At 42.2% G+C, this 18,974-nt stretch overlaps 2 protein-coding genes across 3 annotated transcripts; one reads left to right on the plus strand and one right to left on the minus strand.

The window, feature by feature from the left end:
- The first annotated feature begins 106 nt into the window (after positions 1-106).
- Positions 107-4,671, plus strand: DFFB (DNA fragmentation factor subunit beta). 2 transcript variants are annotated; one of them, XM_053451884.1, is made up of 7 exons: positions 107-300; positions 680-806; positions 924-1,112; positions 1,877-1,956; positions 2,785-2,955; positions 3,560-3,660; positions 4,041-4,671. In XM_053451884.1, the coding sequence occupies exons 1-7, from the start codon at positions 166-168 to the stop codon at positions 4,252-4,254; spliced, it is 1,017 nt and encodes a 338-aa protein (XP_053307859.1). In that variant the 5' UTR covers positions 107-165; the 3' UTR covers positions 4,255-4,671. The 2 variants fall into 2 exon arrangements, with proteins under 2 accessions (XP_053307859.1, XP_053307860.1); XM_053451885.1 differs by having other exon boundaries at positions 167-293.
- Positions 4,672-5,722: 1,051 nt separating this feature from the next.
- On the minus strand, positions 5,723-10,336 carry C12H1orf174 (chromosome 12 C1orf174 homolog). The gene is made up of 5 exons (XM_053451886.1): positions 10,203-10,336; positions 8,774-8,887; positions 7,700-8,131; positions 7,348-7,491; positions 5,723-6,267 (listed from the first exon to the last, which is right to left on the minus strand). The coding sequence occupies exons 1-4, from the start codon at positions 10,215-10,217 to the stop codon at positions 7,348-7,350; spliced, it is 705 nt and encodes a 234-aa protein (XP_053307861.1). The 5' UTR covers positions 10,218-10,336; the 3' UTR covers positions 5,723-6,267.
- Positions 10,337-18,974: the final 8,638 nt, after the last annotated feature.

The raw sequence follows: 18,974 nt of genomic DNA on the forward strand, positions 1-18,974 counted from the left end.
GGAGGACTCTGGGATTTGCAGTCCTGCCTTCCGCTGTGGCTTCCCGAATGGAGCTTGCACGCATGCGCCACATTCCGCACGAACCCGGAAGAGCTGCTGTGCGCATGCGTACAGGTTTCATTGACTATTGTGTCGCCCTATCGAAGGGTAGCTACGCGCTTCTTAATGGGCAATAAAAATACAGTAATGGAGGGGCAGATGAAGATTTTTAAAATAAGAGTTCTAAACAGCGGAGACAAATATGGCATTGCCTGCAGGAACCTCAATGAGCTAAAGCAGAAAGGATGCAAAAGGTTCCAGGTTAATGTCATTTACATATAGGGGTGTTGTTGTCACTGTGTGTATGTGACAGTCAGTGGGTGGGGGGTGAGTTGGTGTGACAAAAGTACAGCTATATGGGAAAAGACTTTACATGGAAACAATTTGACCCATACATCATGCTGGCCAGTTTACAAGTATTTTATTGCTTTACTGTTAGCTAATGGAGCTACAAACATTACAAAAACACAAATGTAATTCTATTAAATCAATTTAATGATAGAAAAGGCCTTAAAGGAGTCCCGTCTGAATTCAAACCTTCCGTGTAAGACAATTTAAGGATCGTGCGTAACCCGCGTGAGTATTGTATTCTAAAAGCTTTGTTAACGCAATAAGTAATGCCGTTGTGCCTGTTCTTTAGCTGCCCGTCTCTACAGCTCGTGTTGTCTTGTATGAAGATGGAACGGAGCTGAGCGATGAATATTTAAAACAAATTCCAGATAATACCGAACTTGTGTTACTGACCGCCGGGCAGTCGTGGCAGGGATGTGAGTAACGGACTTATTACTGTTCCTATAAAATGTTCAAAAATGCAACAAAAAAAGAAACAACTTCTTTATGCTATAATCTAAGCACCTTTCCCTTTTTTCCACCCCAAATAAAAGACATCTCCGATATTGACCGGTTTCTGAATGCATTTTACAAAAGGCAGTCGGATGTTGTGGAAGCAGCCCAGAAATTGCTGTCGGATGGAAATGCTCCCAAAATACAAAAAATGCTTGTAGACTTTATTCAAAATTTGAATGAAAATATCTTGGCAGAAAGTCGAGACGAGGACAGAGCGTGGTTTGAAGGTTAGTAAAAAATTATGTATAATCGGCAGTTATTAATCGTTTTCTGTTTGTACCATATTTAATAATGTTATGGAAGACAGAATACACAAAATATACATTACTGCTGAACAGTTTGGGGTCACTTAATTGCAAAAGGGTTTTCATCAATTAGCCTTTAAACTTAAAATTGTATCAGCGAACACAAAGCTCCATTGGGACACAGGAGTGATAAAGGGCCCCTGGAACCTAGGAGTGATGGGAGTGATAAAGGGCCATTGGAACACAGGAGTGATGGGAGTGATAAAGGGCCCCTGGAACCTAGGAGTGATGGGAGTGATAAAGGGCCATTGGAACACAGGAGTGATGGGAGTGATAAAGGGCCCCTGGAACACAGGAGTGATGGGAGTGATAAAGGGCCATTGGAACACAGGAGTGATGGGAGTGATAAAGGGCCATTGGAACACAGGAGTGATGGGACTGATAAAGGGCCACTGGAACACAGGAGTGATGGGAGTGATTAAAGGCCTTGTTACGCCTATGAAGAGATTCCATTAAAAATCAGGCGTTTCCAGCTTCAATAGTCATTTCCAACATTAACCCCGTCTGCGCTGGATTTCTGATCCATTTCATGTTATTTTAATGGACAAAATGTGCTTTTCTTTCAAAAACCAAGGACATTTCTAAGTGACCCCAAACTTTTGAACATGAAGGCATTAACGAGACTGTTTAGTGTCTCTGACTGCCCTACTAAAGAAAAATGCATAAAGTGTGTTTTTTTATTTTAGGTTTAGAACCTCGATTCAAAAATAAATCCAGCTACATGAGGTACAGCTGCGAGAGCCGAATACGGAGTTACATGAAAGAGGTAAATGGGTAACCTCGCCCGCGTTAACCCCCGAGAAGAGAAATCACCCTAGTAATCCGTAACACAAATTACATTGTATCCGTTGATTTTATGGCTTAATGTAAAGCTGGTGTATTTAGGATGTACGCATAACTTTCATAGAGGAATACAGCGTTTGGTAGCGCTGCCGTCATTTAAATTGACTTCTATCAGTTTCTTTGGCAGCAGCCTGTCAGCGTCTACTTCCGCGTCACATGACAATTAAGCATTCCCCGAAAGTTACGAACGAGAGAAAACTGTGTGTGGCTAAAGAATTATTTCTACGAAGGGTTAACGTAATGATGTGGGTTTAAAAGTGAGTAGGTGGAACGGCAGCTTCAACCCAATACTAGATAATGAAAGTTACTAAGCACTTAACACCTAAGAAGGAAAGTGAGACTCCGGGGACATGAGACATATCAGAAAATAATGGTTTCCAAGATTGAATAAAGGAATAAAAGTTAATAGACGATGAATTAATCTGTTAAAACAGCAAATAGCTTGTTACCCCCCCCCAGGTCAAAGAAAACCCTAAAACGGAGGCTTGGTACCCCCCCCAAGCCAGCACATTATTAAATGGCCTTTAATCCTCACGTTTAACCCTTTATTCAATGTATTCCTGACATAATTACAAAAAAGCAGTCCCCCATAGGGCAAAAACACACTGCAATTTTTTTTCCCCTTGAAACTACACATTTTTTATAAAAGGATTCCGTATATTTGTCTCGACAGCTGGTAGAACAAGAGATTTCAAACCGGTGTAAAGAGACGTAGGGGGGCTTCCTTTGAAGTTGTCATCTTTTTCTCTAGGTGCAGAACCACACGGCTGCTGTAGATCCGACGGCGAGGGACGAGTACAAGAGAATCGTCGAGACCATGAGCAGCGAGCTGAAAGCTGTGAAATACAACGGCCGTTACTTTGATCGAACGGAACAGAAGGCTAATCGTCTTTGTACTTCGGAAGGATGGTTCTCCTGCCAAGTAAGACACGTCTTCAATTTACAACGCGGCTAATGAAATGTCAGCAAATACAGATTTCTGCCGGAGGCAAAAAAAAAAAAAAATATATAAAAAATTCCAGACATCTGGGAAATAAGAAAAAAAAATAAGCGTTTGTACGTAAAGAAATTAAGAATTTCGATTAAGAAAGCATAAAATGTTACGGCAACACCAAGATTTCTTGCGCTGTTGAGAGCCGTAGCTTGGAATTGGGATTGTGCAGAATTAATTCCTACCCCAAGAAAATAGAATTCTCGTTTGCTAACGCTTATTTACTATAATATGACTTGATGAAGGTCATACAAAGCCACAGGATTGGCCAATTTTATTCTGAAGTGTAAGTTTGTATCATTATTTCATAAATGTCAGGTTTTAAAGGAAAAATGGGATACGATTTTGAGTGCAGTAATGTCCCCGCCCTTTTGCGTAAGCACTCCGTGAGCCCAGTCCAAGTTGTTTGACGGCAGAAATAGAAGCCTGTAGTCCAAAGATGATCGTAGGTCACGCTTTTTGGCGATGTGGGCCGTTTCAATAACATATGGGACATGAAGAGACTAAATATGTTTTGGAAATTGTTTCCTTCTAGGGTTCATTTGACGTCGATGCTTGCGTCTCTAAGCACTCCATTAATCCGTACAGTAACAAGGAGAGCAGAATTCTCTTCAGTACGTGGAATCTGGACCACAGGTGAGCGATTTCTCCGAAGAAATTGAGTTTAGGAGGTTTGTAGAAATTGACTATAGCCACATGAACGGGGGTCCTCGTCCTTGCGCTGTTCATATCATTGTTATTGTATAGTTTTGTTTTTTTTTTTTATTCCTCATTGTTTTAGCATTACAGAATCTACCGGCACTCCATAAATATAATGTAGCAAATAAAATAATATAATAATAATAAAGCTAAAAACACCATACTGGGCATTTCTAAGAGTAGATAGACCCAATGCTTCCTTTCTGGGTAAAAACTAACCTGTAGTCTTCTAGCTTATAACGAACCGACTTCCACCGACCGAGGATTTGGGGATCGTAGTTAAAAAGTAATATTTACTTTTGTTTGATGCTTTCTAGGATCGAGAAGAAGCGGACAATCTTGCCGTGTCTGGTTAAAGCGGTGAAGGAAGGCGACGGCAGCGAAATAAACTGGCCGTATTTTTTCGACCTGCTGTTTACGGCGGAGAACCTGAAGCTCGTTCACATAGCCTGCCACAAAAAACATTCCCATAATCTGACTTGTGACTCCTCCATGATCTACAAGACGAGGAAAAAAGCACGGAAAACTTAAAGAAGAACGAACGCTGGTTTTATCCTCCCCGTGAGATATTGTCCTATTCCCACGGTGCAGCACGCGGTTCCACCGGAACAATATCGATCTTAAAGTTGGCTCCAGCCGTTTTTAGCAGGTCCCTCAATCTTTCTCTACCTCTCGGAGCCACGTGGATGAGAGATCTTACTGTAAAAAGATCTGCAGACCCATCAAGACCGGATAAAGGAACCATTCAAAGTCCTTTTTTTATATATTTATTATCCATTTAATTTTGCTTTAGGATATCGGTGTACTAATCAAATCGTTCCTACCCTATCCAAAATATTATGTTTTTATATTGATTTAAAAGAATCAAGCCTTTTATATTGATTTTATATGGATTTTTTTGTGCTGTACAGATGGTATGGAGTGAAAAAAATTAAAGTCCGTTTACCGTATTGACTTCACATATAGGTACTTGGCAAATAACACCTCAAGATACCGGCCGCCTGCCCCACTATAGAAGAATGCGTGTTAAAGTACTCTGTGAGCATTGAAGGCAAAAAAAAATGGCAGATAAGCAAATGCATTTTGACATTTTTATTCCTGGTGTATTCCAGAGTTATTTAAGATAGAGTCCCATCTATGCATCATATAACACGAGGCACTTATAATGTTCCCCTTACTCCACCATGGTGGAGGATACCACATAAGAGGTTAATCTGATAATAAATTTACTTGGACTGAAATAAACAGGCCAGAAATGAAAGAGGAAATATTTACGTAGCCGGCGGGTACCGCACACATGGCTTGCTTTATATGCAAAGATAAAAACGCTTACAATATATACAATATACATCAAAAAGCACGGGAAGTCGCGCATGCCTTGGATTAACATATTAACACAGTTTGGCGGTTTTTAAAACGAGCATAAAATAAGATTTCCGCGAGGCTCTGGGCACAATGGGCACTTGGCTTTAGCTCCTCCTACTTCCTGTTTATTTTAAAAAAAGTTCATGTTTAGAAAGTTAAGCAGCCAATCACAGAGAGGGAGACGGGAAACAGAAGCAGGTTTAGAGGGCCAAACAACTGGTAGCTTCAAGTCTTAGCGTTAATATCTTAAAGGTGCTGTTCCAGTGAAAACATTAATTGCGCTATTTAACTTAGTCTTTCCACCTGAGGTCTAATCATATAAACAAAAAAATTATTCCAGTTTCTATGGCAACAACCTATGAAGTGTCTGCTTTTGCGGCACTCCCTGAAAAATGACTAATAAGGCAACGATTAAGTAATTATTAAGATATTCCGGGAAGCGTTTCGGTTACAACCATGTAAAATCGGGCCGAGTAGGTGGAACAGCACCTTTAAGAAGTATCGGGTGTTAGCGCTAATACTACGTATAATACATATACTACATATTCTTACGGTCTAGTTCTTTAAAACAGAAGGTCGGCTGTAATTTTCATGCCACTTTTCAATGAAGTATCAGTGGTGACAGTTAAGTTACTTTGTGCTACAAAACCAAGTTTATTATAAAATATACATTATACTTTTTTAGTCTCCTTATAAAAAGACTACTTACGGGTGATGATCTACGAGCCGTACTATTACCAGGGTTCCTTACCTTTGGTAGGTATACCTTCAGCGCGTGCTTTCACAATCTCATGGTTCTTTTATAAGACACTTGTGATATTTATAAACAATGCTAAAAATATTTGGTTGGGACCAAAAAAAAAAAGTATAAATCATATCTTCATCGATTTACATTTTAAAGGTCCTACATTATTAATTATATCTGTAAACAATATAGCTTTGGGAAGGCTGGGGGGTCCAGTGGTTCTTCGGGGTCCAGCAGAGAGGACACACAGTATCCTTAGGCATAGTTACTTGGACGGAGCCCAGGTAGGGGTTTAATATTAAATGAATAAAGTCAATGTCCGTGGTTTTATTATAGGTAAGGCGGCGTAAGCACTTTGGTGTGTATCCGATAGCCTTGGATATCCTTGGATAGCAGGTACATTCATCTCCATTGGTAAGTCTGCGAGGGATCATCTGTCGGAGGAGACAAATACAAAAAAAATAATAAATGTTCAGATCTACAAACACTAAGCTGCTAAAAAAAGACCATCTTGAAAAATTTAAGCAATTCATTCATTTCTTTTGGTCCAGAATTTTATAAAAGTATGAGATTTGGAGACAATAAATTACACTCAACCATATTACACCCAAGATATAAAGGGGATATTGTGCCAACGTTAGCAAAATAGAGGCGTTTTATTGGAGGGACATCACAATATATTTAAATATAACATGTATATGTATATAAAATATCTTTATTGGATCCCATCACGTCAGTGAAACACGGCTGTTTCATATGCTATGTCTCCAATCTAAGTTATGTTGTCCATTTTGATGCCGGACTGGTGGTTAACCAAATAAAGGGTTAAACACCCAAAATCAGACTATACCCCTATTCTGGGCATCCTTGGCACTGTTTCTATGCCCCATATATAATCAAAGGCGCCGTCACATCTTCCTTTTTCCCCTCGCAAACTCAGCAGCTTCGTAACCCACCGGACATCTGCCCCCCGATATCAGTCTGGGAAGCAGAGCTGGGTATCTAGCACTGGCGCGCATGCACAGGAGCCCAGAGGGACCACTGGCTACTCTACGGAAGGACACAGGGTTCAAACCAGAGGGGTTCCGTAACTGGGGCCGGTTAGGACGAGGAGGTTGAGTGCTTGCTGTGAAAAATAACGCGTATTTTCAGCATATATTACTTTGATTTAATGGAAGGTTTACATAGGGGGGCCGTTCCTCTTCGCCGGAATTATTTATGAATACAAATGACTTTATGATGGTGTTCTAGATTACAGCGTTACGCGCCGCCGGGCAGAGATAACCGTGCCGGATATTCCATCTCCCACCGGCAGCACATTACCGCTCAATGTAGGGAAGAAACCGACGTGAGGTTTCCAGGCTGACCTTGACAGAGCTAATGCGGTAATAAGAGGAATAACGTCGCCGCTACGGTCCGCCGTGCGTCTGCAGCTCGACTAAAGCGGTGAACAGCATCACGCGGCGGGATTTAAAACGCGATTCTTGGATGCTGTGAAGGCATCTGCCTCTTACTTAAATATCAGCTCCATTGACATTATCATTCTGTTCTTCGTCATCCTCATCCTCGTCCTCGTCTTCTTCCTTTGCTCGAAAATGAAGATTTCTTAACTCTCTTCTGCTCATGGATGCATGGAAGGGGGTAACGGGTGGCAAGTCCTATAGGGTAATCACAGGCAAGGGTTAAATTCCGCTAAAACTGCTTTTATACAGGGCTAGCCGGGCTCCTCCTGCAGCAGACCTTCGCTCAACCGGCCCTTCATAATGAAGTCACGTCGGTGGGTTGAAAGCAGCTCTCCATTTAGTGAATAGGAACCGTCACAGACTTTACTAAGATGGCCCATAAGCGAAAACGAGTAAAACTCACCTGCATTAAATCCGCGTTTTCGAAGATTCGCCCCAGCGGCATGGGCTGGTTACTGTCCTCATCGACGAACGAGCCGCTGTCCACAGACACAGAGTTCCTCTCTCTCCTGGAGACCGCCGACTGGGCCAGATCATCAAACCCCAAACCGTCGGCGCTGTCGTCCGTCACGCCGAGCCTCGCGGAATCGTCGGCGCTGGGAAGCGGGATGCCGGCCGCGCGGACGCTTATCTCCGTCTTCGGACACTTCCTTCCCCCGGCGTCCGCTCGGGTCGCGGTTTTGCCCGAATTAACGCGGCCGCGGCCGGACGGAGCGCTGCTTTTGGCAGAAGCGGGATCGTCCCCTTTACAAAGAAGTCCGGGCGCTTCGGGGCTGGGATTTTCGTCGCATTTGGCTTTTTTGGAAGGCTGTTTTTCAGTAGTTTTTTCGGAGGCCTTTAAAGAAATCAGAAACGATGTTTGAGAAACGTATATTTAATGGGGCGATCTAATGTCCCCGACCCCCCCTACTATAGAAGAATATGTATCAACAGCACTGTGCGAGTACATTAACCCTCTGTGAGTACTTTAACCCTTTCCATTTAGTACCCTACGTACCATACATTTTTACCATATGTGGGTCTAATAATATATATATATATAGCTTTCATTTGAAACCATAGAAACGTGCAAAGTTTAATAATTGCGAGTGATAGTACGTAAAAGACTTAAAATAAACAGCTTTTCGGAAAGTTTCCTTTATGCATTAGGTGAGCTGAGCTCACTGTTTTATTTTATTTTTATTGATATTTCATTAAAAAAAACAAAAACAGAACAACGCTTTTTTATCTTTTTTTTCTACTTTCTCCCTTTGTGGGAAGAGGCAGAAACATTGTCGGTCGCTCTCTTCCCGCTGATCTCCCCTGCACTGATCACACTGTGATCAGCAAGCAGGGCTCCTTATCGTTGCATGTGTGATCAGCCAGCAGGGGAGCCAAAGGAGATCCCCCGCAGCATTAGAGGGGCGCTCACAGATTGTAGCCTCACGGCGTTCTTTTTATTTATTTATTTTTAAACATATGAGTTTTTGCTCTTTACCACACGCGTGTCCTTTGTAGACTTGCACGTCTCGGCTTCGCGGTCCGACGCGGTCTGAGGCGCTGAGAACTTCCTATTCTTCTGCCGCGTCGAGCATCGCCCTGCATCTGTTAACTTAAACAATATGACAGAGTGATTTCTGCATCTCTAGAGCGCAATGAACCAAGAGTTCTAGAGCAACATGATTTTTACTTTACTGAGAGGGTAGTAGATTGGTGGAGCATCCTGCCAGCAGACATGGTAGATAATACAGCGAGGGGATTTAAACATGCATGGGATAGACATACGGCTCCTGAATCTAAGACGAGACCAACGACTGATTAAGGTTTGAGCCTTTACAGCAGGAGAAACGGGCGACTAGACAGGGGGTCGAATGGGGCCGAACTGCCGGCTAATTCTAACCTGTGTTAGGAAAGCATCATGGGAGTTGTAGTCCTACAAAAGCACGAGAGCTTTGTTTTGCTGCCTCCTGTTCTAGAACGTCAGGAGCAGCGATAAGCGCTTTGTTTATCGGAACAGATCCACGGATCTGATTTCAGGCTCCGGGCCGTTCTGGTTACTTTCTCTTTGGCTCTGGGATTAGCGTTTATTGCAGATTTCACAGCCAAAGAATCCGCACCGGAGTTATCTTTTAGGGCAATTAATAGCTGGGCAGGGAGGAAGCACGAGATTCCTTCACAGGTCCCTATTTATCGGGTTATACAGCGCCATCGAATTCTGCAGCGCTGTACAACAGTTACACAGGGCAAAAGGATTCGCACTTACAAAAAGGCGAGGAGGACCGTTCTCAAGCTTACAATCCAGAACACAATAAATGACGGGAAGATGAGTCTGGACCTTAGTGGTCTCCTGTTCATTCTATCTGAAGAAGAGACCCGAGAGGTCTTAAAAGTGAATATTCTTCTCTGATAACCTAACAAAAAGGTTCCTTTGGCTAAACGCGCCACCAAACGATAAATGCCAGATAACCACGACGCCTAAAACCGAGCTGCAATCCTGCCCCAATACCCCGAATCGCATCACGCATCACCACCCCATGCCCCGTCCATTGCGCCAACAATATATTGGGCACTTAATCATTTTAAATGCCCCGCCGGAGATCTGCAGCACAAACTCGGGGTACCCTGATTAGGGTTTTCCCAGAGACCCCCCTATATATCATACCTACCCGTGACCTATCACCTTAGGACTGGATACCCCACATCACACAGGCAAAAAAAAAAAAAAGACCCCATAAGTTTAGCCCCCCCCATAACCCTGTAACCCGAGGGACTGGCTTCACTTCTAATGGAAACAGCATTAACCCTTTAATGCTATAACGATCCGAACACAAAGGGTTAAGTGTATAATGGCCAGCAGTAGCTCCGGCACGGAAAGGGTTAACCCCCGGTACCGCACTCCCCCCCTCCCTTCCGCCCCCTCCCCGCACCTTTCTCTTCTTCATATGGAAAGGCTCAGGCTGCTTTCGCCGTTCCGACTGTCAGCCACCGGCTCCTAAAACTTTCCGCACCGCGGCGCCACCCAAAACTTTCCTACCGCGACGTCACTTACTCACATACACACACACACTCGGAAAGGCGAGCCGGCTTGCGTCTGACGTCACGCGACAGCGTGGGGCGGATACCGCTTGCGGCCATCTTTGATGTGGGCACGGAAACAGAGTCTTCAAAAGTGGAGGGAATGTAACCTGTGAATGCTTATATGCTTAAAGGGACACCGCAGACATCATATGCACCTTAATACATATGACAGCTGAGGGGTTCCTTTAAATGTACAGCTGAGGGGTTCCTTTAAATGTACATGGTGTCCCCCGGGGATGCCATATGCATTTGCCCCAACCCCCAGATATTTCCCCACGTCAACATGCATATGAAATATTTGCAGCCAATCAGCTCCAGCGCTGGCTCGGCGACCGTTGCTGGCGGGAGTCTGTTGAGACCCCTGTGTGCATGTGCGGACAGCGTTCACGTTGAAGCTCTTTCCCGTCACTGATTGGCTGCTTCAACCAGTCGGGACATGAAAGCGGTGGGAAGCTGCAGCTCTGTAGCTGCAGCATCTCCCTGTATCAACTACCAATTTTCTTGCTTTTTTCCTAATTTGAACAATTCATATGAAAGTGTTTACAACGTACGCATTGTTTGTATACGAGGCCCTTTAAGAACCAATATTTTATTAACGACACACTAGTACCTAAGATAGTTTAGCATGAATTTCTTCGCAGTAATAGTGATTTTCCCTTACCTTTTCTTCATAATATATGAGTTGTTTTCATTTAATAACAAATAAACACACTGAATAAATTTAACCGGATAATACATTTAATGAATAAAAAGAAAGTTAGTGTACAGTGTTACAGTGAGTGGGAGTGGGAGTGTCAGTGTATAGAGTTACACTGTGTTGCGTGTGGATGTACAGTGTTAGAGTGAGTGTGAGTGTGTGTGTGGGAAGTCAGCATATAGTGTTAGTGTCCCCGTAGTTACCTATGGAGAAAAATACACGCTTTAGTGTAACCTTAAAATAATAAAGTATTTCTTAAATCCGTCCCCCCCAGTGCATTCTGGGTAATACAGAAACCAAATGTTTTTAGCAGCTGAAATTTGATTATACAGATTGTGTTTAAAATAATTAACACCTTTTCCGAGTAGAAGCTATAGCACATCTGTCGTCAGCTAGAATATAGCTTCCCAATTATAAACAACGTGTGAAGGGTTTTCGAAAATAGATTGGATGGAAAATTACAGTGTCTAATGTCATTTTTTTTTTTTTAGAAACATACAATAACTCAACTTAAATTTAAAAAAAAATAGAAAAAATAGAATTAAAAATTAAATTAAATATTAAAATAATAGAATATGTTGATAAAGGATCTTTTGGTTATTCCCCAGTTCCTCTATGTAATGCTGGACTGGGGTGATACAGCTCTGGGGCTGCAGTTGCCCCTAAAGATGCATTATTTATTGACTTATTTATTTGAACAGGATGAAGAAGGCATATCTCCTCTCCTCTAGAGCAACCTGCAGCCATGGAAAGTTTAGATGTTTGACTTTGGAAAAAAAAGTAAAGACGCGGAGATAAAGTTAATGGACCGACGTGGGGAGGGATCGCGGCATCTGTCTGGAAGATTTAAAGCCCCCGTCTTTGAGTGAGAATATACCAGCCCCGGCGCGGGATCGTTATAATCTGTCACCGAAAGGCATGTTATTAACGTGACGGCATTCACGCCACGAAGAATTAGTCACTTTCCTGGCGAGTGAGCAGCCGCTCTGTAGTACCCGCTTCACCATGCTTTATCTGGATAAACACCTTATCGATATCCGTGCGAGGGATCGAGGGCGCGAGATATGCCGCTCCGTCGCTTCGCTCTTTCCAATTTCAGATTTTTTTAGTTTAATCGCATTATTTTAGGATAGAACTGGGGCTGAAGGTTCTTTTTTGATTGCCGAAGCGATTTGATGAGGTTTTGGTTGTTTAAAGGAACAGTTTAAATGCCTAAAATGTGTTTTATTTCATTATCTTAATATATATGTATGTCCCGACCCAACCTCTTCATGCTCTGCGGAGGGTCTCTCCATGAAAGCCTCTGCAGAGCTCCTTGGCTCTTTTTTGCTTGGCACAATATGGCATCATATGCACTAGTGTCCTCCGCATTATTGTCGGTCCTCCTTGAAAATAGGTGTAGAAATTCTTTAGACCAATGCATTTGCCTGAATGCTAGAAATAAATCATCTGTCCTCCTCACGTTCATGATCTGCGGGCCCCTGACCTTTCCACATCACCCTCGCTTTCTGTCTCCGTTCCTCCTCAACTCCCCTAAGAGATTGTAGGATAATTAAAGATATTTTAATGAAGTCACCTGTATTCAAGCAGAGGTTTCAGCTGTGGTATAGAGTATATGTATTAAAGACACCAATTGGGATGATCAGATATCATTCAATGACAGTAGAATGCGAAGACTGTGTGACCCCGAGACGCTTCCATTCCTTCTGAGATCCTGACATTGGGATAAAACCCCTAAAACTCAACGAACCCCAAACAGTCCCTAGGCACATGCCCTAGTCAGTCAGGGGTACATGGGTGTGTAATTTAAAGAGCCGGGATGACTCCATAAAGCGTCAACAGAATGGTGACATCTACTTATCAGCGACAATGTGTCTTCTGTCTTCAGTAGACAAGTGCGATCTGGATTTAGATAATATCTGCCTTTTTTCACCCCATTCCTCCTTTGACCAAAATCAACAGACAAGCCCTCGCCGAAAAACCATATAAATATATCACATATATTGTTTTTAATCCAGCGAAATACAAACCCTTATCAATTCCCGTCACATTTATCGCTATCGTAATCAGGAAAAGCATTGTCTTCAAATAAATCACCAAGATCCGGTTCATCACCGCATTAATCAGGAAAGGCATTGTCTCTCAACAATTTGCGAAAGAAGCCAGTTCTTCTGTACATGCGCACCGCGCGGAGAGCTCTTACATGTCACTTAATGTAAGATGCTTTAAAATTTACGGATCGGATCCTAATGGCCTTCAGGAAGATGGGGCTATTTCCATCTTCCCATCAATCTACGTTGGCGGGAGAGGAATAGAAAGGAGCGGAATGTTTCTTAGAGGGCGCTTTTGTATCCTGATTAGAGAAAACATTCTATAGTTTTTTTGGTTTTTTTTATAGCATTTTTTCATATTCTTATGTTTTATCCATGTTGGGTCTAAGTGAAGATCAGATCTGATCATCCTAAGCATTGGTAGATGGATATTTACAGAACGCCAGATAGAACGCTAAATCCGAAGAACGAAACAGAAATGAATTTCCACCGGTGGCTGATGGTGGTTCCCAGATGCAATATGGATACAATATCATTTGTATCATCAGAGGGGAACATTAACGCTCAGCTGTTTGTCTTTAAGAATATCGCTGAAGGAATGATGGCCCAGAATGCAATAAAACCGGTTATGGAATTGTGAAAGATCTACTGGCTTGATATAGGATTAATGGCATAATACTGTCAGCCACGACAGAAGAAAGGGACCGGGCAGCCATTCGTTAAGACGACTTGACATTGTAGCCGAGCCGCGCAGGATATGGGGACGTGTAGAGATGTAGCAAGGGAGTGAGATTGCGATGTTGTTTCATAGATCATCGATAAGACACATTTGACCTGTCTTATGATGTTTTGTTCAGTTCTGCGGAATAAATCCCTCGGAAGAATATAAATAAACTTCAAGGCATCTCCGAGACGGGCTACTGAAATTGTACGTGGCCTAAATGTAAATTGTCACTGATCCATATGTCTTGGGAAAGAGAAGAGTGAATGGGAATCGTCGGTTGAAAAACTCGTTAAAAATGAAGTGTCGGCATCATAGATTTTAATATAACAGTTAAAGTATAAAGTTTATTTATCAAAACTGACAATGGTTGCGTTCTGAGGCTCAAAGACACAAAACATGGAAGTTGAGGAGGAATGTTTTTTTTTTAGAGGTCTTGACTCTGGCTTGAGCTCAGGGGGGGTTAGTGAAAAGGGGGCGCCAGAGGAGTAGTCCGCACAGGGCGCCAGAACACTTAAGGCCGGCTCTGCTTGAGCTTCAGCCCTTCCAATGAGATGGACCTCCGGTGGCTTTCCGATCTCAAGGTGCAGAGCTCCTCAAGTGCCCTCTCATTGTCAAAAATGTTTGCTTTCATTCTGGTTTGATTTTTTTAAACCTATGAGAAAATGTTGCAAAAAGAATTGTTTTCAAACTACACATCCATCACCTACACTCCAGGTCCCTGCCGTGTATCCACTGGACACCGACAGCGTGCAGCGGGATGTCTATCTATCTATCTATCTATCTATCTATCTATCTATCTATCTATCTATCTATCTAGTTATCTATCTATCTATCTATCTATCTATCTATCTATCTATCTATCTATCAATCATCTATCTATCTATCTATCTTTCTATAAGGGTTTATGGCGGGGAGGGCATTATGGATGACTAGGCGGTCCCGGCACTTTAGGGCATATCCAGCCGGCAGCCACACACTGCAGCGCTCAACCTTCTGCTTCAGCATCTATCACCCTCTTGCACATTAAATCTGGAAGTGAGTTTTTTTTAAAATTATGAACATTATCTCTTTAAACTTTAGAGGACCACTAACTAAACCAACTAACCAACAAACTAACTAACTAACTTAAGCTACCGTTGGAATAACTCCATTCCGCTTTGTATATTTGCAGTGTAGTTCGGCACACTCACCAGTAGGGGGCAATGCTTCACAGAACATTCTACGGATATACAGCTGTGATCCAAACCCATAACGTCATTTGATAATATATCACTAATATCTCATACACAGACACAACTGGTCCGTCTTATTGTGTAGTTAGTGACATCCAGGTGCTTGTTGTATTATTGTAAAAAAACAAAAAAGAAACCCTATTGTATTCCGATGACTTCGGAAGCCCCCCCGGGGGGGGGGCACATTATTTTCCATTATTTTTTGTTTTTGTAGTTACCTTCATATGATCACGTCAGTAAAAACGGGTCGTACGCAATACCGCGTACTTTGTCTTTTCCAGGAGACGCCACGCAGGAGGAAGTACTTTCATATCTCAAACGGCTGCTCCGACAGCTTGTATTCATAATTGGCCTTTCCGGGTTGTCAGGAAACTTTTTTTTTTTAAGTCCTGCGTCCTTTCCGGTGCTTATATTAAAAAAAAAAATAATAAAAAAATTAAAATAAAATAAATTATATTTTATTTTAATTTTTTTTTTCTCCTTTTTTTTTTTTATAGGTCAATGAAATTGCCCTTATATAATTCTAAAAAAAAATGTACTCAGTATGTAGCTCCTGCAGCTTCACTAAGCCAAAGAATTTTAAGGTATTGGGATCAAATTTGTAAAGCTTACTTTATTACGGCTATATTAAGCTTAGAAGAAGACTTCAGAGCTTGCTCTACTTAATGTGCCTGTTTTTTTTTCCATTGCCCTATTTTCTAGCCTCACATAAAAGGGCAGTATTAACTCAATAGATACAAAATAAAAAAAAAAACACTAAACCGTGAAAACTTTGAGAGGTTTCACTTAGTGAACCCCAATTTTTTTCTGCAGAAAGTTTTGATATTCTTAGCATGGATAAACCATATTATATAATGAGAAACAGAAATGTTATATTTTTTATTCTGCTCTTTGCGTTAAAAAAATCAATAATTATCTTATAAGTCTAAATCAGCAGGTTTTAGATGAAGTTCACACACTTTTCCAATTTTACTTGTAAAGGTGAGAATCCTGACTTTACTTCCGCGCTGTGGAAATATCGGACGTCAAAGGCACCCCTACCGTCTGTTTGTATTTTGTAATGTTTGTTTTCTGTACGATTTTGTGCCATAAATGTTAGAAAAGGCGCAAAACTTAATGACAGTGTTTCTTTTTTATCTTTTCTGAACTGTAGCTTATGAATGCACAAGTCATCATTGGCTTCATTTTTTACCGTCTCTTTAAGAGGACATCATATTTTATGACATCATATTTTATGACATCATATCCAGATGCCCCGCGACTTAAAGGTGCACAGCTCAGCACACTCTCCATAGTGTAAGTGGGCCGGTTGGGGAGATCAGGCTTCTCTCTTGTAACTGCCCCATTTAACAGCAGCTCACTGTGTGGGGTTGATCACCAGAGAAGGCAATCTGTACCCTGGTTTTAAGAGAAGGGAATACAGGTACGTCATTGCCCCACCCACTGACACCATCGGCACTGACCACCGGTGTCATTGCCTCCACCCATCAATGTCATTGCCTCCAATCAAAGATGCCATCGCCTCTACCCACCAACGTCATCGCCTCCACCCAGTAACGTCATCACCTCCACCCACCAAAGTCATCGCCTCCACCCACCAATGTCATCATCTCCACCCACCAACGTCATCGCCTCCAACAAATGACGGCATTACCTCCACCCACCAATGCCATCACCTCCACCCACCAGCGTCATCTCCTCCACCCACCAACGCCATCTCCTCAACCCACCAACATCATCAACCCCACCCACCAACCTCATCACCCCCACCAACAATATTTCCTCCAACCAACTACGTCATCTCCTCCACCCACCAACGTCATCTCCTCAACCCACCAACGTCGTCACCCCCACCCACCAGCGATGTCATCGCCTCCAACCAATGATGTCATCGCCTCCAACCCACGACATAATCAATGCCCCCAGAAGAGTCAACTGTCCAGGTATGATGGTAAGCATGATGGGAATTGTAGTCGCCAAGTGGAGTGCAAGAGGCTGCCTATTTATTGACAATAAATCCTCGGCAGACATCAAAAAGGCGTATAAACGATGGTTTCTTCTGATACGGAAAGAACATTTACAAAAAGCTTAAAACACTCTGTAATAATAACATGAAAAATAAAAAGGACAAACCAGTAGCAATAAATCTGATTTTCATCTTAAATATAAATTATTAACTAAAACGACGCCTTTTCCAGGAATCGTTTCATATTTTGCAAAATTCAATATATTTACGTACCTCACTTCAAATAATAACATGATTAAAAATATATTATAAGGTAGCAGCTGTGTTTTGCCTATTAGAATGAAAGAAACTTGTCTGCTGATTCCAATAGCTTTGTAGCGCATGGTTTCGCCTGATGATCAGAGCAATATCTGACTGCAGGATACCCCGAAGGGATTTCTGTTGTTCATTCGGTTATTTCCACGTTCCTAGGAGTTGGTAATTTTGTTCAGCTGCTCTGCTTAATGTATGCCGTATCTACTTTGTGCGAAAGACTCGTGTGATCTGTTCATGGGATGCTGACATAGAACTATATTCAAAATCCCAGATAATAATAAGACGTTCACAGACGGTAATGAAATATTCTCGGTGTTGTGGGAATATACGTGGGTTATTTTGGAGTCATTTAACTATTCAAGAAGAAAAGTACTCCCTGCTTCTCTTCTAGACCTTCTGGACATCTGTGCCCCTATCGACATTTCCTATACTTCTCAAATGCCCCTTTTAGCATGGACAGACCCAATTTGGGACCCTCCATCTCTCTTCCTTCCCCCGATGCCCCTCTTTTTTAGGATATGCCCGGCTGTAAGCTACATGATCATAAAAATGTGGCTCATATCCAACTTACGTTATCAGTTGGCAGATGGCCTTAAAGTGGCAGGGCAGAAAGGAAATATCTGGGGCTATGGCAATACCTGCTGCCCTACCACTCGGGTCAATAGACCCTTTCACCACATTGGGTGGGAGGAGGTTTCAAACTTTTTTGCTGGGCATCATTATTTTTCTTGCCTTGATGAAGACCTACTATGTCCTGGTGGAACTGTAGGTTGGCATAAATATCGATATACATCTTTGTTTGGGTTTTCCATTTATCGTCCCAATAATGTTCCCTGCAGCTTCTCCTAGACCACCAGGAGACTCTCTAGACCTGGTCATCGCTGAGTCGCTTGCAACCACTATACCAGCGCCAACCAAACACAATAGCATTTATATAATCATGAGAAATGACCAAAGAGTGCAGGAACATCTGGTAGTCACCTGCCCCGATAAATGTTCCAATAGGCATCAGAATGTTATCTTTGGGAATGTTTTTCTTATTTCTATAATGCTTATCTGCCCCGCGCTGGTTGCCTTTGAACAGCTGGACACATTATTGTACGCAGCTTTGATGCTTGGGGAGTCCTCTAGATGTGATTTTATTTTTGTATTAGAGGAAAGCTCTTTTTTTTCCCTCACTAGATAATTCATTTAATGGAACAGTGTAGCAATTTGTCATGGAGGAACCTCTGTGGGCCCTAAATTATCCGAAGCTTTTGGAAAAAAAAGGATAGTAGCGTATTACCGAAGTGACACATTTTATATGGTACATATGGTGGAGATGGACACAGAATAAAAAGTAGACAAGAGACAAAAAATGTAAAAGGAAAGACATTGTCAATCCATCAATTCTACTGATATGGGAATACAGTCAATTTGTCCGCCATCTTTGACACCAAACCCATAGTGAGTAGAGTAGAGGTCACAATCAAAAGGGCGGCTAGGAGGGTATTTGGAAATAAAAGCAGAGATATAGGGGCTGCTGTGTAGTTTTTAGTGCTGGGAAGGTAAGGGTTGGAGCTTAAATCCAATTGTGGAGGGTATGGAGAGTTGGTGGAGGGACTGGCATAGTGGGGCAGGAGAGGCCGGATAGGAG

The sequence above is a fragment of the Spea bombifrons genome, chromosome 12 (genome assembly GCF_027358695.1).
Source record: "Spea bombifrons isolate aSpeBom1 chromosome 12, aSpeBom1.2.pri, whole genome shotgun sequence".
NCBI classification, from domain to species: Eukaryota; Metazoa; Chordata; class Amphibia; order Anura; family Pelobatidae; genus Spea; species Spea bombifrons.